Source organism: Mandrillus leucophaeus, unplaced genomic scaffold (genome assembly GCF_000951045.1).
Source record: "Mandrillus leucophaeus isolate KB7577 unplaced genomic scaffold, Mleu.le_1.0 Scaffold20, whole genome shotgun sequence".
In the NCBI taxonomy this organism is placed as follows: Eukaryota; Metazoa; Chordata; class Mammalia; order Primates; family Cercopithecidae; genus Mandrillus; species Mandrillus leucophaeus.
This window is the reverse complement of record NW_012102032.1, coordinates 2,147,603-2,165,068: the sequence shown is the minus strand read 5'-3', so window position 1 is coordinate 2,165,068 and position 17,466 is coordinate 2,147,603. Positions and strand designations below refer to the sequence as shown.

The window sequence follows — 17,466 nt, the reverse complement described above, 5'->3', positions numbered from 1 at the left end:
CAAACAGACGTTATATCTCATGATAGAAATACACACACACACAAAAGGAAAAATTCCACCAAGTGAGTGGAATATTGAGTCAATGTCATGAGGAAATAAACATTTTTCCTGTAGTGAAAACTTATTTGCTGGGTGCGGTGGCTCACACCTGTAATCCCAGCACTTTCGAAGGCCAAGGTGGGTGGATCACCTAAAGTCAGGAGTTCAAGACCAGCCTGGCCAACATAGTTAAACCCCGACTCTACTAAAAATACAAGAATTAGCTGGACCTGGTGGCACACACCTGTAGTCCCAGCTACTGGGGCAGCTGAGGCAGGAGAATTGCCAAGATTGTGCCACTGCACTCAAGCCTTTGTGACAGAGTGAGAGCCATCTTAAAAAAAAAAAAAAAAGAAAAAGAAAACTTATTTATCCTGGGCTGGGCGCGGTGGCTCACGCCTGTAATCTCAGCACTTTGGGAGGCCGAGACGGGCGGATCACGAAGTCAGGAGATCGAGACCATCCTGGCCAACACAGTGAAACCCCATCTCTACTAAAAATACAAAAAAAAATTAGCCGGGCGTGGTGGCGGCGCCTGTAGTCCCAGTTACTCGGGAGACTGAGGCAGGAGAATGGTGTGAACCGGGGAGGCGGAGCTTGCAGTGAGCTGAGATCCGGCTGAGAGCCTGGGCGACAGAGCCAGACTCCATCTCAAAAAAAAAAAAGAAGAAAACTTATTCATCCTAATGTTTAGTTTTCAAAGGGCTTCCTGACCACAATTTGTTAAAAGTTTTAACTCAACAGAAGAAACACTGTATTTAACTTAAAGCAACTTCTGAAGTTCCAGAAGATTTCCTAGAGAATTTTTATCTATACTGTTGATTTTTTTTTTTTTTTTTTTTTTTTTTTGAGACGGAGTCTTGCTCTGTAGCCCAGGGTGGAGTGCAGTGGCCGGATCTCAGCTCACTGCAAGCTCCACCTCACCGGTTTACGCCATTCTCCTGCCTGCCTCAGCCTCCCGAGTAGCTGGAACTACAGGCACCCGCCACCTCGCCCGGCTAGTTTTTTGTATTTTTTAGTAGAGACGGGGTTTCACCGTGTTAGCCAGGGTGGGTTTCACCGTGTTAGCCGGGGTGGTCTCGATCTCCTGACCTCGTGATCCACCCGTCTCAGCCTCCTCCCAAAGTGCTGGGATTACAGGCTTGAGCCACCGCGCCCAGCTTTTTTTTTTTTTTTTTTTTTAAGATAGAGTCTTGCTCTGTTGCCAGGCTGGAGTGCAGTGGCACGATCTTGGCTCACTGCAACCTCCCACTCCCAGATTCAAGCGATTGTCCTGCCTCAGCCTCCAAAGTAGCTGGGACTACAAGTGCGCGCCACCACAGTCAGCTGATTTTTGTATTTTTAGTAGAGATGGGGTTTCACCACATTGGCCAGGATGGTCTCGATCTCTTGACCTCGGGATCCGCCACCTGGGCCTCCCAAAGTGCTGGGATTACAGACGTGAGCCACCATGACTGGCCACTGGTGAATTCTTATTACCAGATCATTTAGATATCAGAAAGGCGGGGGGGCACAAATGATAAAAATAACAGAGTCTAAGTAGAGATTCTAGAGAACTAAAATTTACTTAATGTCTACGATGCGCCAGGTGTTGTCTCAAGATTTTTTTTTTTTCCCCATAGACAGGAATCTCACAATGTTGCCCAGACTGGCCTCAAACTCCTGGGCTCAGGTGATCTTCCTGCCTCAGCATCCTGAGTAGCTATGGCTACAGGTGCGTGCCACTGTGCCTGGCTTGTCTTAAGGGTTTTATGTGTATTATCTTGCCTAGCATCAGATAGGTCAGAATTAGAGCCAGGATTCAAACTCTTATTATTTTGGTTATGTAGCATATACTTTCCCCCAATATATTGCGTCTCAAAATGCTTCTGGTGATATAGAAGAGTATGGGTTTGATCTATTAAGTGTCACCGTTGAGAACAGAACCTCATTGTAAGTATTTTGGTTTTTCACCTAGGGTATCGGTACAGCAATTGGAGAGCTGCCTCCATATTTCATGGCCAGAGCAGCTCGCCTCTCAGGTGCTGAACCAGATGATGAAGAGTATCAGGAATTTGAAGAGATGCTGGAACATGCAGAGTCTGCACAAGTAAGAACAGTGGGGATAGAAAATAGAACACTTTACTTATTCCTAAAGAGGCTATTAAGGTAAAACTGTTAGTAGTTACTCTGAAGAACAAAACTGCTAAAGTAAAAAAAAAAGAAAGAAAGAAAAGTACTACTTGATATAGAATATTTAGAAAGGTCAAAATATAAAAGATAATCTTGATCTTAGAATAGAAAATTACAGAAAAATGCAATAAGACAACTCTTAATACACTAAAACACCTTGTCAGAAACCAGGGTAAATTAATGTTGCCAGTGATGTTAAGGAGCTGAAACTTGCTTTCTCCATTGTTTGTTTAGAGATATTACCAAGCAGACTGCTGCTTTGAGTCCAAAATAATAGAACTTCTGAATTAATTGTTAAACATAATATCAAAGGCCAGATGTGGTAGCTCACTCCTGTAATCCCAGCACGTTGAGGACCCAAGGCAGGAGGATTGCATAAGCCCAGGAGTTTAAGGCTGCAAGTGAGCAATGATCATCCCACTGTACTCTGGCCTAAGCCACAGACCCTGTCTCTAAAAAAAAAAAAAGAAAGAAAGAAATCTTATTATATGGCTATATCTATAGTGGCCCTTTCCTCCCTTGAAAGCAGCTTCATTCTGTATTCCACAGAGTGTGCAGAGCTGCTGAAATGTTTGCTAAGGGAGTATATGAATTATATCAAATTCTTAAGTAGTTACTAAAACTTTAAACTAGTAGGCAGTATGTAGTAGTATATATGACAATAGTAATAGTAGAACTTTTTCTTTCTTTGCTTCTTTCTTCCTTTTTTTTTGTTTTGTTTTGTTTTGTTTTTTTTGATTCAGGGTCTCACTCTGTCACCCAGGCTGGAGTGCAGTAATGTAATCATAGCTTACTGCAGCTTCAAACTCTTAGGCTCCAACCGGGTGTGGTAGCTCATGCCTGTAATCCCAGCATTTTGGGAGGCCAAGGTGGGCAGATCACTTGAGCCTAGGAGTTTGAGATCAGCCTGGGCAACAGCGAGACCTTGTCTCTACAAAACATTTTTTTCTTTTTTTTTTTTTTTTCTTTTTTTTGAGACGGAGTCTCACTCTGTTGCCCAGGCTGGTGTGCAGTGGCAGTCCCGAGTGGCTGGGACTATAGGCGCCTGCCACCACGCTCAGCTAATATTTTGTATTTTGTTTAGTAGAGACGGGGTTTCACCATGTTAGCCAGATGGTCTCGATCTCCTGACCTTGTGATCCAACCGCCTCAGCCTCCCAGAGTGCTGGGATTACAGGCATGAGCCACCACGCCTGGCCTGCAAAAAAATTTTTAAGCCGGGCACGGTGGCTCACGCCTGTAATCCCAGCACTTTGGGAGGCCGAGGCGGGCGGATCATGAGGTCAGGAGATCAAGAGCATCCTGGCTAACACAGTGAAACCCCGTCTCTACTAAAAATACAAAAAATTAGCCGGGCTTGGTGGCGGGTGCCTGTAGTCCCAGCTACTCGGGAGGCTGAGGCAGGAGAATGGTGTGAACCCGGGAGGCAGAGCTTGCAGTGAGCCGAGATCGTGCCACTGCACTCCAGCCTGGGCAACAGAGCCAGACTCCCTCCAAAAAATAAAAATAAAAAAATAAAAATAATTTTTAAAAAGCTTAGCTGGGCCTAGTGGCGCATGCTTGTAGTCCTAGCTACTTGGGAGGCTGAGTTGGGAGGATCACTTGAGACTGGGAGGCAAAGATTGCAGTGAGCCCTGATTGTGCCACTGCACTCCAGCCTCGGCAACAGAATGGGACTGTCTCAAAAAACACAAAGTTATTCACCAGCCTCAATCTCTCAAGTAGCTGGGACTACAGTTATGTACCACTATGGCCAGCTAATTTTTATTTTTTGTAGAGACAGGGTCCCACAATGTTGCCCAGGCTGGCCTCATCTAAACTCCTAGGCTCAAGTGATCCTCCCACCTTGGCCTCCCAAAATGCTGGGGTTACAGGCGTGAGCCACCACGCCTGACCTGAACTTTCTTTTTGAATAATATTTAACAATTCAAACTATTCAGCAGTTCAGTCTTTCCTTTGCCTCAGTCAGATTAATGAATGCCCTGGAGTATTCTAGACAGTGTCCTCAAGATGAGCAAGGTAAACTTTCAAAACAGAAAAATACTAAATGCTAGGCCTAGGCAAGCAATAACATAATTGGTTGAGGCTTTTTTGACCTAATCACAATCTGTGTATCAGCCTCTATCTCAATTATCTCAACAGAGTGTTTCGTTTTCAGGAAAATTCCTAAGAACATTGTTGAAAGATTGAATCTCCATCTTCAAGTCAGATAGGCTTTTAAAAAATGCATTATTACCCAGAACTTTGGGAGGCTGAGGCAGGAGGATTGCTTGAGGCCAGAAATTCAAGACCAGCCTGGGCAACATGGCAAGATCTCATCTCTACAAAAAATGAAAAATTAGCTGCGTAGGATGGTGCATTTCTGTAGTCCCTGCTACTTGGGAGGCTAAAGCAGGAGCATTGCATGAGCCCAGGAGGTCGAGGCTGCAGTGAGCTACATTTGCACTACTGTACTCTGGGCAACAGAGCAAGACCCCACTGAAAAAAAAAAAACAAGAAGCATGATGAAATAGAATTCAACCAAGTATGGTTATAGTTTTTAATTAAATACAAAACTTTCAAATGTGAATTTAGAATAGCCAGATATAAAACAAATGAAATAAAGAGCCATGAACATCTGCTCTTTGTGAAAAGAGCAAGTTGCCCTGGTATCTGCTTTGCTTTATCTGCCAACCAAATATTATGCCTGTCATGACATCATAATGTTTATATTAATGCTAATAATTATTACAAATATAAACTTTTTAAATTATTTTTAGCATTTTAAAAATCCAATATCTAATATGACCCTTGTGTTAACTCTGAGGGAGTTTGGAAAGGTACCATTCTTCTAATTTTATAGAAAACTGTAGATCTAGTTGTTACTTCCCAAATTTCACATACTTATAGGTAGAACAAAAACTCAGAATGCCAGCATTACTGGTATATTCCGATTACTGAAGCCAGTCTGTCCACAGAAGTAGATGGGTGAGACTTGTGACAACTGATAGTTCTTTGAGTTATGGCACTAACTAATGTATATCATTTAACATCTCTAAAATTCTTTTTTTATCTATATGAAATCAGCAGGTTGAAGTGGAATAAGTATAAGGTGGCTTACAGCTACACATTTTTATGCTATGACTTGGATTCCAAATGGGTATGAGAGTTATTCTCTCATAAGTAAACTAAGATACTATGATTATTTCTCCTTTTTTAAAAAAAAGCTTTTTTTCTTGGAATTAACATTTTCAAATTTGCATAATCTCTTTAAATCTCTGGCTTGCCTTCTCTCCCCTCCAACAGCTCTGTAAAAACACCTCATGATAACACAAATAAAATTATATCAACTCCATTTTTTTTTTCATGAATTGGTATCTCTGGAGCCCTCCCTGCTCCCACTTCATTCTGGAATTGCTATTCAGTTGGCCTTCCGCACAGTTGCTTCTGTCTTGGTTCAGATTTCTTGTCTTCCTCCTTCTTAATTTACACCCTCATTTTGCTTGAACATATTCTGCTGTAACTTCCTGTGAAAGGGGGAGTAAATGGAAAAATGTGATACCTTACATTCTAAACTAACATGTTCTTCATTCACAATTAATTAACTGAATATAGGATTGTGGGTTGAAAATCACTTTCTATACTTAGAATTTGGAAGGCATTGTTCAATTGTCTTGAAGTTTCTGTAATTGGTATCCAGAGGACTCATGCCCTTCTGAGTCCTCTTTATAAGCAGTCTACTTTTGTTTTGTTTGTTTGTTTTTCTCTCTAGAAGCTTTTAGGTTCATTATCTGAGGTATAGTCTTTTTAAAATGTATTCTGGGTTTGGCACGGTGGCTCACACCTGTAATCCCAGCACTTTGGGAGGCCGAGGTGGGTGGATCACTTATGGTCAGGAGTTCAAGACCAGCCTGGCCAACATGGTGAAACCCTCTCTCTACTAAAAATAAAAACAAATTAGCTGGGCGTGGTAGCATGCGCCTGTAGTCCCAGCTACTTGGGAGGCTGAGACAGGAGAATTGCTTGAACCCTGGAGGCGGAGGTTGTGGTGAGCCAAGATCATGCCACTGCACTCCAGCCTGCACGACACAGCAAGACTCCATCTCAAAACAAAACAAAAAACAAATAAAAAGTCCTTTGATAGGTGCTCAGAAAACTTGTTCCTTAGTTTTGGGAAATATTGTTGTATTTTTTATGTGAGAGTTTTCCCTCTTTAGTCTCTATTCTTGCTTCCTGGAATTCTAGTTGCTTCAATGTTAGGCCTTCTATGCCCATCCTTTTAATTTTTTAAACCTTTTTGCTTCTAATATTTATCTCATTTTACTACCTATGAGATTTCCCAGGTTTATCTTCTAAGTCTTATATCAAAATGTTTTTCTGCTGTTACATATTTATTTTCAAAAAGCAGTTTGTATGTATTTTTCAGGCATCATCTTTTCTTTGTTCAATTTGGAGTTTGAGGCTTTCCTCAAAGCCTGATAATCCTTATTTGTCTGTTTATATGAGAATAAGACACTTAAAAGCTAAGTGGAAGCTGTGTGTGTAGAGGCCAGGTGTAGGATGGTGAGGCTTCCCTATTGTACAGTCAAGTGGCATCCAGGCTTAATATTTACTGAGAACCTCCATGTATCAGTGTCTATTGATCTTTTCTTGGCGATAGTTCAGTTTCTCCATGATGGATCTTTCAATTTCTTGCCTAGGCAATACAGACAGTCCCTGACTTACAATGGTTCGACTTATGATTGTTCACCTTTACAATGGTATGAAAGTGATATACATTCAGTATAAACCATAGGTCAAATTTTGGATTTTGATCTTTTCCCGAGCTAGCGATATGTGGTACCATACTCTCGCTCAATGCCAGGTAGAGCAGTGAGCCACAGCTCCTAGTCAGCCAGGTGATCATGAGGGTAAACGTCCATACTCTGCAGTATACTGTAATTTTGCCCAACTATAGGCTAATGTAAGTCTTCTGAGGATGTCTAAGGGAGGCTAGGCTAAGCTATGATGTTTGGTGGGTTAGACATATTCAATGCATTTTTGATTTATGATGTATTCAACTACAAAGGGGTTGAGACACGTCACCCATTGTAAGTCAAAGAACATCTGTATCAGCCTTGCTGCTGACATGCTAAAGCTTGACTGGGGAAGAGTGATTAGAGATCTCCATTTAGTATGTGGACTGTTGCTTAACTCACTTCCTGTTCCATCTGTGAATACCTACACAAACACAAGCACAAGTATGTCCAGAGCCCAGAACATTCACTTTTGTCTAGAGACTATGTCTCCTACTGATATGAGAGAGAGAGTTGCCTGGCTGTGCTGAGTAGGGATGGGACCTGGGAGTCTTTTGCATTCTCCTTGTTTTCAGCCCTATGCCAGCCTCTTCTGGCAGTTCTGCTGAAGAGCTCTTTTGGAGTTTTGTGGGGCAAAGTATTTTGCTTCTCTTCCATATCCCTCCCCTGTACGCTCTCAGGTATAATCTTTTCTTCTATTTCTCCTGTCCTCATTTATTAATGCTAACTTCATCAAATATTGAGTTCTCGTTTCTGTTTTCTATGTTTTGGGGTTGTTTTTAGAACAAAGTATTCCAGTTGTCTATTACTGAGCAACAAATCACCTCAATATTTAGTGGTTTAAACTAAGAAAAGTCATTCGTATTGCTCACGAAGTGCAGTGAGTGCCTTGTCTCTGTGTGATATCTCTCAGGGATCCCATCCATAGCACACCCTACATTGGCTAGAATATCAGACTAGAAGACTTATTTCATTCTTTGCAGGGTTTTGATTTTAGAATTTTAAATAATGAATTTCATAAGCTTATTGCCATCTAAAAGCTCAATTCCAAAAACTAAGATATTCTAGAATTTGATGAAGAATTCTTTTTTTTATCCATATAATTTGAGCTCTTGAAGACTTTGACCATTTCTTTTCTCAGTCTTTATCTATCTACTGTTGGGGTAATAATCTTTTTCTTACATCTCTTCTGTCCCTGATTAGTTACTTTTTGAGGGGATCTTCTCTAATTCCACTTTTTCTTTGAGTCATGGAAACCAGACTGCACACAATACTTCTGTTGGTTATGGGGTTTGGCTATTTTCATCCTGCAAAGCCAATAATTAAAATCACTATTTTAAGATAAACTGTACATTTCTCAGTCCCTAATTTCGTATTTGCTTGTCTATATTGAAAAATTCAGTGAGCAAAATGTACACACAAACTGTTTCATGTTCTTTGTTAGAAATCATATACTGTTGCCTGGAGCAGTGGCTCACACCTGTAATTCCAGCACTTTGGGAGACCAAGGCGGGCGGATCACTTGAGGTCAGGAGTTCAAGACCAGCCTGGCCAATGTGGTGAAACCCCATCTTTACCAAAAATACAGAAAATTAGCTGGGCATGGTAGTAGTACTGTGCTTACCATACTATAATGTAGCAATATTTTCTGGTGCCATCTCGGCTGACTGCAACCTCCGCCTCTTGGGTTCAAGCAACTCTCTTGCCTCAGCCTCCCAAGTAGATGGGATTACAGGCGTCCACCACCACGCCTGGCTAATTTTTTGTATTTTCAGTAGAGATGGGATTTCACCGTGTTGGCCAGGCTGGTCTCGAACTACTGACCTCAGGTGATCCACCGGCCTGGGCCTCCCAGAGTACTGGGATTACAGGCGTGAGCCCCTGTGCCCAGCCTGATTTTTCTTTTCTTTATTCCTTTCCATGATTTTTTCACCAGTTTCCATCAATTTTGTGGCTTATTACAGATTTCAGTGGATGTGGATATAATTTTCCTTACATACTTTTTCCCAGTTTCAGATAAGTTGTATAAGATTTTTAATTTTTATTTATTTGTTTATAGTTGTTTTTCAGTTGAAGGGGTGAGGGAGAATACGTGGAAAGAGACTGTTCCAGTTTTCCGTGTTATAAATTATCTGAGAGGGTACTAATGTTTTAACTGTTGTTCAAAGGAGAGTTTCTTGCTATGGCTTGGCAAAGAAGATTTTCAATGCTTTCAATCATGAATTTGTCTTAGTCCCTTTGCTTATATTACATTTTACAGATCTGCGTATGTCTTAATTATACAAGTGCTTTTAGTAATAAGATTCTTACATTCCAGAAGTATTGTAAAGTAAAAAGTGAAAGCTCACATACCTTCTCCCCAGCATAGTAGGGTAATAATCACTGTATTCCAGACTGCTTTCTTTGCATGCATAACTTTTTATAAAAATTAGAATCATACCATAAATTTTAGTCACAAGTTCCTTTTTCACAGTATCATAGACATGTGATACCGATGTTATTATAAAATTATTTTTTATTACAAAGTGATACATCTCATTGTAGAAAATTGGTGAGTGCCCTTTAGTCTTTTCTCTATAAATTTTTATATACCTAAGAGTGAAATCATATTGTTTGTTGTTTTGTGACTTGATTTGAATCTAAAAATGTGAACATTTTTCCACTCCATCAAATATTTTTACATCTTTGCTATAACAAGTTTTTTTCTTATTACAAAGTATGTTTATTATAATGAAATGCTGAAAATACAAATAAAAAAGAAGAAATAGAATGTTCATCTAACTGGTGCATGTATCTATTTTTTATAACGTATTTTTCATTTTCTTACTGGTTTACATATTTAAGAAGATGCTCTTTGTCATATGCTACCAGTATTTTTCCTTATTCCCAGTAGTATTTCCATGTCATTTACTGGGTATGTTTTGTTATATTTTACTTTTTTTGAGACAGAATCTCCCTGTGTCGCTATGCTAAAGTGCAGTGGCGTGATCTTGGCTCACTGCAACCTCCGCCTCCCAGGTTCAAGTGATTCTCCTGCCTCAGCCTCCCAAGTAGCTGGGATTATAGGCACATGCCACCACGCCCAGCTAATTTTTGTATTTTTAGTAGAGACGGGTTTCACCATGTTGGCCAGGCTGGTCTCGAGGTCCCAACCTCAAGTGATCTGCCAGCCTCGGCCCCCCAAGTTTTGGGATTACAGGCGTGAGCCACCGCGCCTGGCCTGTATTTTCTTTTAATACTTTTATGGTTTTATTCTTTTATGTTTAAGTCTTTAATCTATGAAAATATTTTTACATATGATATGATGTAGGAATCTTTTTTCTTTCTTAGGTAATTAACTAACTGTATATTGTTCCAACACTGTTTTCCAAGTGATTTTAATATCTTAGTTTAAAAGATACTGGGTTCTTATTTGCTAAGCTATAACTTTACCGACATCTTTCTAATCGCAGCTTATTGGTTATCATTTACAAATTCTTATAGTAATCAATTTAGCAAAGATCCAAAGTTTATCTGACTTTGTTGCTGGGATCTGGTTATAGATAACGTGTATTTGGTAAAACCTCCAATTTGATAGAAGCAATAAAATATGGAAAAGTTGGGTCAACTGTAGCTAAAACAGCAAATTAAGTAAAATCAGTAACTATGAGTGGAAATTTAAATTTTAAGATTGCATGAGAATGAGTTAGAAAATATGTTTTTTTATTCTTGAAGGGAAAACCCTTTAGTAGAATAAGTTTATCAGCCAAAAAAGTAAAAAAAAACAAACAAACAAAAAAAACACTTGGCTCTCATTGCTTTGCCATGTGCTCTCCAACTAGGTTAAATGGTGTATGTGATTTTACTAAGAAATTGTTGTGGCCAGGCTCGGTGGCTCATGCCTGTAATCCCAACACTCTGGGAGGCTCACGCGGGTGGATCACCAGGTCAGGAGATCGAGACCATCCTGGCTAACACGGTGAAACCCTGTCTCTACTAAAAAATACAAAAAATTAGCCAGGCGTGGTGGCGGGTGCCTGTAGTCCCAGCTACTCTGGAGGCTGAGGCAGGAGAATGGCATGAACTTGGGAGGCGGAGCTCGCAGTGAGCTGAGATTGCCCCACTGCACTCCAGCCTGGGCAACAGAGTGAGACTCCGTCTCAAAAAAAAAAAAAAAAAGAAAAAAGAAATTGTTGTTATGAAACAATTTTATTTGCTTAAATTCCAGTGTTGACTAATGGTTGGATGTCATACTATAGATGTTTTACGGGGAAAAAAAGATGATTAAAGCATTTATTTGTATTCTGATTTATTATGATACCTGCTGTATTTTTCTGAGTACAATGTTGAGATTAGGCAGTATTTTTCCACTAAGCTGACTTCCTTTTGCTCTTGGCTTTCTATCATGTTTCCACTAGATGTCTGTGAGAGGCAGACATGAATGAATGTAGCTTCCTCTGACCTTGAGCAATTTTAGCGTCATTTATAAAAGTTAGGTCTAGATAGCTGTTTATGTGCTTTGTTGACTATTTTATGCAAGGTTTAATTATTATCTTTATGATCTTCTTTTCCTTCTTGGTTCCTGTGTTCTGTTAATGTTAATCACCATCCTAACAATCGCTTTGGGTCAAAACCTGAGTCATCTGACTCCCTCCTTTCCTCCCATCCCCAGTAATTAATTCTTTAAGGCCTGTTGATTCTATCTCCATAGTATCTTATATGCCCTCTCTTCTCCCTTCCCACTACTGGTTCAGGCCTTTATTATCAACCCTTACCTAAGTATTGCCAGCGGCTTCCTAGTAGGTCTACTCTTTACTAGTTTTTTTCTCCCAATGTTTTCCCACACAAAGTAACCAAAATAATTTTCTGAAAAATATCTCTACTTGTGGAACGTTGCTGCTCAAAAATCTGTGATGGCTCCCACTGTGTATAGAGTGAAATCTAAACTATTTAACCCAATTTTCTTCATTACTTGGCCCCAACCTACAACTATTTCTGATTTCCCTTTAACAGTTTTTTATCCTCTGCATTGATGGTTTTCAAGTTGAACTTTAAAAAGCTGCTAGAATACCCATTCAACATCAAAAATTGTGTGTGTGTGTGTGTGTGATTAGAGGGAGGGAGGGAGAGAAGGAGGGAGGGAGGAAGAGGGAGAGAGATTTCTTTTAATTAAAGAACTCTGAAGTTTTTAAGTTTAAAAATTACTGACCTGATCATTTGCAATAATTTAACTTTTTCCTCCACCACTATGCGGTATTGTTCTTTTTCATAACTTTACTTAGTGTGTCATTTCTTCCCATCTGCATGTCTGCTTTTTAATTTTCTTACCTTTTGATTTATGTGCTGCTGGCTTCTTTGTGAACTATTTTATGATTCCCTTCCTACCCCTACCTCACCCCCTTCACTCCTCTCAAATTGTCTCTGAATTCCTATCTCAACCCAGCTATGTCTTTCTTGTGTCACTTACCACATTCTACCTTCTTTTAAAACTATTTATAGACTTTTCTTATCTCTCTAGGAGTCTATAAACTCCTTCAGAAGGGGGCTTAAAAATGTGTGTAGTTTCAACAGTGCCTGCCTACTCTTGCACATACTACTCATGCAGTGGATACTTTGAATAGATGATGAAATAACAGTAAAAAAAAGTGTAGCATTACATGAAACATGTCCGTTAATATTCAGTCTTATTTTGCTGCAAAATGTAAAATGTAATTGAACACCAGTAATTTTACAAAGAAAGGAAGATTTAACTGTTTTGCATCTTTGAGTTTAATAGTCATCTGAGAGCAATTGTCATCTGAAGATAATGTAAAAGACACCAAGTTAAATGACTTGCAAATTTTTTTAATTTTTAAAATTTTTTTAGACTTGGAAATTTTAATTCACATTGAGTAAAACAACTTTTGTAAAATTATATACTTTATACTTTAGAAATAAATGAAGATTCTTGTGATTTGTTTATTCTCTAAGCTATATAACCAAAAAGGAAAATTAAAGATACTTTAGGAATTAAAGAATTTGAAAAATAAAAGAACTTATTTGCATGATGTATCCTGAAAAATTAGGGCAGCCAGTATTACTGAAATAATGGAGGAGTCTGGGAGTGGTTGTGGTATTTTTGTATTTAAAGCTTACACAATAGAGGAGAAATGTTGTTGTACATATTTACTTACAAGAATATGTTTTGAATAAGTTTACTTTCCTAAATGCCATCTATTTTAATGACCTGCTACTTGGATTCTTTCTCACAGTGTTAGGTTGCTGACTATGTGAAATTTCCTGCTTCTTCTTATTGCTATCAGAATAGGAAATTTAAAATTAAATCAGAAATATAAAAGTCTTAAAACTTCACGTTTTCAAAGAATATCGTGAAAACATATTCAGGCTCATACCTGTAATCCCAGCACTTTGGGAGGCCAAGGCAGGTGAATCATTTGAGGTCAGGGGTTCAAGACCAGCCTGGCCAACATGGTGAAACCTTGTATCTACTAAAAATACAAAAATTAGCTGGGCATGATGGCAGGCACATGTAATCCCAGCTACTTGGGAGACTGACGCACGAGAATTGCTTGAACCTGAAAGGCAGAGGTTCCAGTGAGCCGAGATCACACCACTGCACTCCACCCTAGGTGACAGAGTGAGATTCCATCTCAAAAAAAAAAAAAAAGAAAAAAAAAAAGAATATGAGTTTTTTTTCCTCTATTTTCCTATCAATTAGCTTGTCTTTCTGTTGTGTATCGTTCATGAGTCTGCAGACCATTTTAGGCTGAATATTTCCCCAAAGGCTATTTTGTAGTTTTGGAATTTAATCTTATTTTAAGGGAACATTTTTAGGTTCTATTTAGGACTATAGTAATTAAAGTAATTAATACTCAATAATTGCTACCTACTCTGTATATTGAAGCTAAATCCCCAAATTGAGTTTTAATACTAGCATCTTTTACCTTACTAATTTGTATTAAATTTAAGGCTGAAAAAAGTCTTATTTTTTAGCTTAATAGGATCTTTGTCCTTTTCAGAAGTTTCTAGCTATTTACATTATTTTACTAGTGAAAATATAAAACCAAAAAACAGTTTATCCATTGTAATGGTAGTTATGACCAATGCCTTTTTTTTAATGTAGTAAAATAAAATAGACATTTATCTAGTGAACATCCCTTTCCAAAGTATAGGGTCAAAGTGAAGGATTCTTTTGATAATGATAGAATATGTGTTTGATCATTTGAGTTTAAAGACTATGGGAAAGGAATTGATAAGATTATTTACATACTCACGAAAAAGTGCTTTGGCATTCCACTAATGCTATTCTCTTAAGCACATTTTCCTATGAAGTGTGTGCAGTTGCAGTTGCCTACACTGTGTCAATGCCTGCCGGTTTTTCCTGCTATGAAGTTTTTCCTTTACATATACAGATTCATGAAAGAGTTTATGGTGTAGATGGTCTGAAACTAAACAGGACACATTTTCATACACTTTAGTACCATTTGAACACTCCGGGTGTCAGTTGTTGCTGGGACCTGTTTTTGACTCTGATGAACCTTTACTGGTTGTGGTTTGTCTGGCCATCACATGACTTCTCTGAAAATTCCCCCTCCCCTTCATTTCCAGTAAACTGTTTGAGCAGGAGTGAGTCACAGTGAAACCAGCTTCCCTGTAACCACAGGGCTTGTTAAAGAATTTGTCAACGTGGACTCTAGAGGGTTTGCATTAAGCTTTGCAGTAACTGTTATGGTTTGTGTTCCGTCAGGAGTTCCACAGAAAAGCTTCCTGCTTGCAGGATCTCTTGCTTGTTTGCAAAGAGTTAAACTGATAAACTTTACCGTAGTGAATATGAGAGACACATGTTAAACACACTTCTTTATCATTAAAGGCATTGTCAAAACTACCAAGAATTAGTGTAGTTTCTCTTTTCATAATCAAGCAACCACACCCCAATAATGTTTAGTTTTTGAAAAGGCGGGCCTGGTAGATAGTCTTTCATAGTTGGCTCATGATTTTATCACAAAGTACCATCAAAATTAAGCAATTTTAAGTGGTCTTGATCGATTCTGTTACAGGATATTTTGACTATTCGCGCAGTTAGGTGTGGGTACCAAAGGTAACTTACTTGCATTTTATTCATCAACAAAAGGTAGCACTTAGAGTAATTCTGGAGTTGTAATGTCTAAGCACACTTAGCATGATTTATAGTGGAATTCTTCATGCCCCTTTTACTTGCTTTCTCTAGAAGCATTTACTTTATTTTGAACTCTTGCTACCTCACTCACAGACTTTAATCTTTCTCCCTTTTAATTTCTTCTATTTCTTTAACTCATTCACATATTATCAACAAGGAAAGACAGTTGCAATGTGATGCAAGCTGTTAATTGAATGGTCAATGGGAAACTTGTCTTCTCACCATACATTCCCGAGTTCATTTCTTTTTACATGCACATTACTGTATTTAGCCTTGTCACCTTTAGCTAGACTTACTTATTTAAAAAATAAATTTAGGCCAGGCACAATGGCTCACGCCTGTAATCCCAGCACTTTGGGAGGTCAAGGCGAGTGGATCACCTGAGGTCAGGAGTTTGAGACCAGCTTGGCCAACATGGTGAAACCCCATCTCTACTAAAAATACAAAAATTAGTCAGGCGTGGTGGCAGGCACCTGTAATACTAGCTACTCAGGAGGCCGAGGCATGAAAATCGCTTGAACCAGGGAGGCAGAGGATGCAGTGAGCTGAGATCGCGCCACTACACCGCAGCCTGGGTGACAAAGTGAACTTTGTCTCAAAAAAAAAAATAATTAATTAATTTAGTGAAAACTTTTAAACTCAACCTCCTAAAAATTACTTTTATTCTGCTTACACTTCTGTAACAAAATAGGAAAAACATTCTAGAAAATGTTGAAGCTAGTTATTCCTTACAGGAAAAAAATATACAATAATGAAGTTTAAAATTGTTTATGTTCTAACCATGCTGTCAGTCATCAAACTGAATTAAAAAAAAAAATTATTTGTTTTGATGACAAAGCAATTATCATTGAAACCAGATGACTTTCAAATGAAAATAAGAGGTTAATACAGCCTAATCATTAACAAGGAAAGTAAGAATAAATATTTAAGGTTTTTCTTGTTAGGTTGCTTTGCACATTGGAGTAGAAAATAGTTTTGGGCCGGGCACGTTGGCTCAGGCCCGTAATCCCAGCACTTTGGGAGGCTGAGGCAGCGGATCACAAAGTCAGGAGCTCCAGACCAGCCTGGCTAAGATGGTGAAACACCATCTCTACTAAAAATACAAAAATTACTCAGGTTGTTGGAGGGCCCCGGTAGTCCCAACTACTCAGGAGGCTGAAGCAGGCGAATCACTTGAACGCGGGAGGTGTCAGTTGTAGAGAGCTGAGATCCTGCCACTGCACTCCAGCCTGGGTGATAGAGAGAGACTCACTCTCCAAAAAAAAAAAAAAAGAGAAGAGAAGAGAAAAGAAAATCATTTCGTGGCCAGGCATGGTGGCTCACGCCTGTATTCCCAGCACTTTGAAAGGAAGCTGAGGCAAGCAGATTACCTGAGGTCAGGAGTTCCAGACCAGCCTGGCCAATAATGGCGAAACCCTGTCTCTACTAAAACTACAAAAAAATTAGCTGGGTGTGCTGGTGGGTGCCTATAGTCCCAGCTACTTGGGAGGCTGAGGTAAGAGAACTGCTTGAACCCAGAGGCAGAAGTTGCAGTGAGCCGCAATCACGCCACTGCACTCCAGCCTGGGCAACAGAACTAGACTCCATCTAAAAAAGAAGAAAGGAAGAAAGAAAATGATTTTCTGTTATGTCTGCGTGTTCTTTTCACTTCCACACCTGTTTCCAGATATGGGGGCGGAAAAAGCACTGGATAAGCGTTAGGTTACCTTTGTTAAACTAAAGGTTTTTTTTTTGTTTTTTTGTTTTTTCAGTTTTGTGTTTCAAACACCTTTTATAAAATGCCTTTAGAAAGGCCCCTTTTGGGCCGGGCACCGTGGCTCACACCTGTAATCCTAGCACTTTGGGAGGCCGAGGCGGGTGGATCACGAGGTCAGGAGATTGAGACCATCCTGGCTAACACAGTGAAACCCCGTCTCTACTAAAAATACAAAAAATTAGCCTGGCATGGTGGCACCTGCCTGTAGTCCCAGCTACTAGGGAGATCGAGGCAGGAGAATCCCTTGAACCCAGGAAGCAGAGATTGCAGTGAGCCAAAAAAAAGAAAAAGAAAAAAAAGAAGGCCCCTTTTGGCTGAGCTCTGTGGCTTATTCCTGTAATCGCAGCACTTTGGGAGGCCAAGGTGGGCAGATCACGAGGTCAGGAGTTCAAGACCAGCCTGGCCAATATGGTGAAACCGCATCTCTACTAAAAATACAAATACTGGCTGGGCGTGGTGGTGCGCACCTGTAGTCCCAGTTGCTCAGGAGGCTGAGGCAGGAGAATTGCTTGAACCTGGAAGGCAGAGGTTGCAGTGAGCCAAGATTGTGCCACTGCACTCCAGTGTGG

The 17,466-nt window shown here is 39.6% G+C and overlaps 1 protein-coding gene across 3 annotated transcripts in view; it reads left to right on the top strand.

The window, feature by feature from the left end:
* Positions 1–17,466, top strand: part of VMP1 (vacuole membrane protein 1) — a 142,673-nt gene that overhangs the window by 64,401 nt on the left and 60,806 nt on the right. For all 3 annotated transcript variants that reach the window (XM_011979173.1, XM_011979172.1, XM_011979171.1), the window contains one exon: positions 1,997–2,128. In XM_011979173.1, the coding sequence (XP_011834563.1) occupies positions 1,997–2,128 (132 nt within the window). The remainder of the gene's footprint in view (positions 1–1,996; positions 2,129–17,466) is intronic.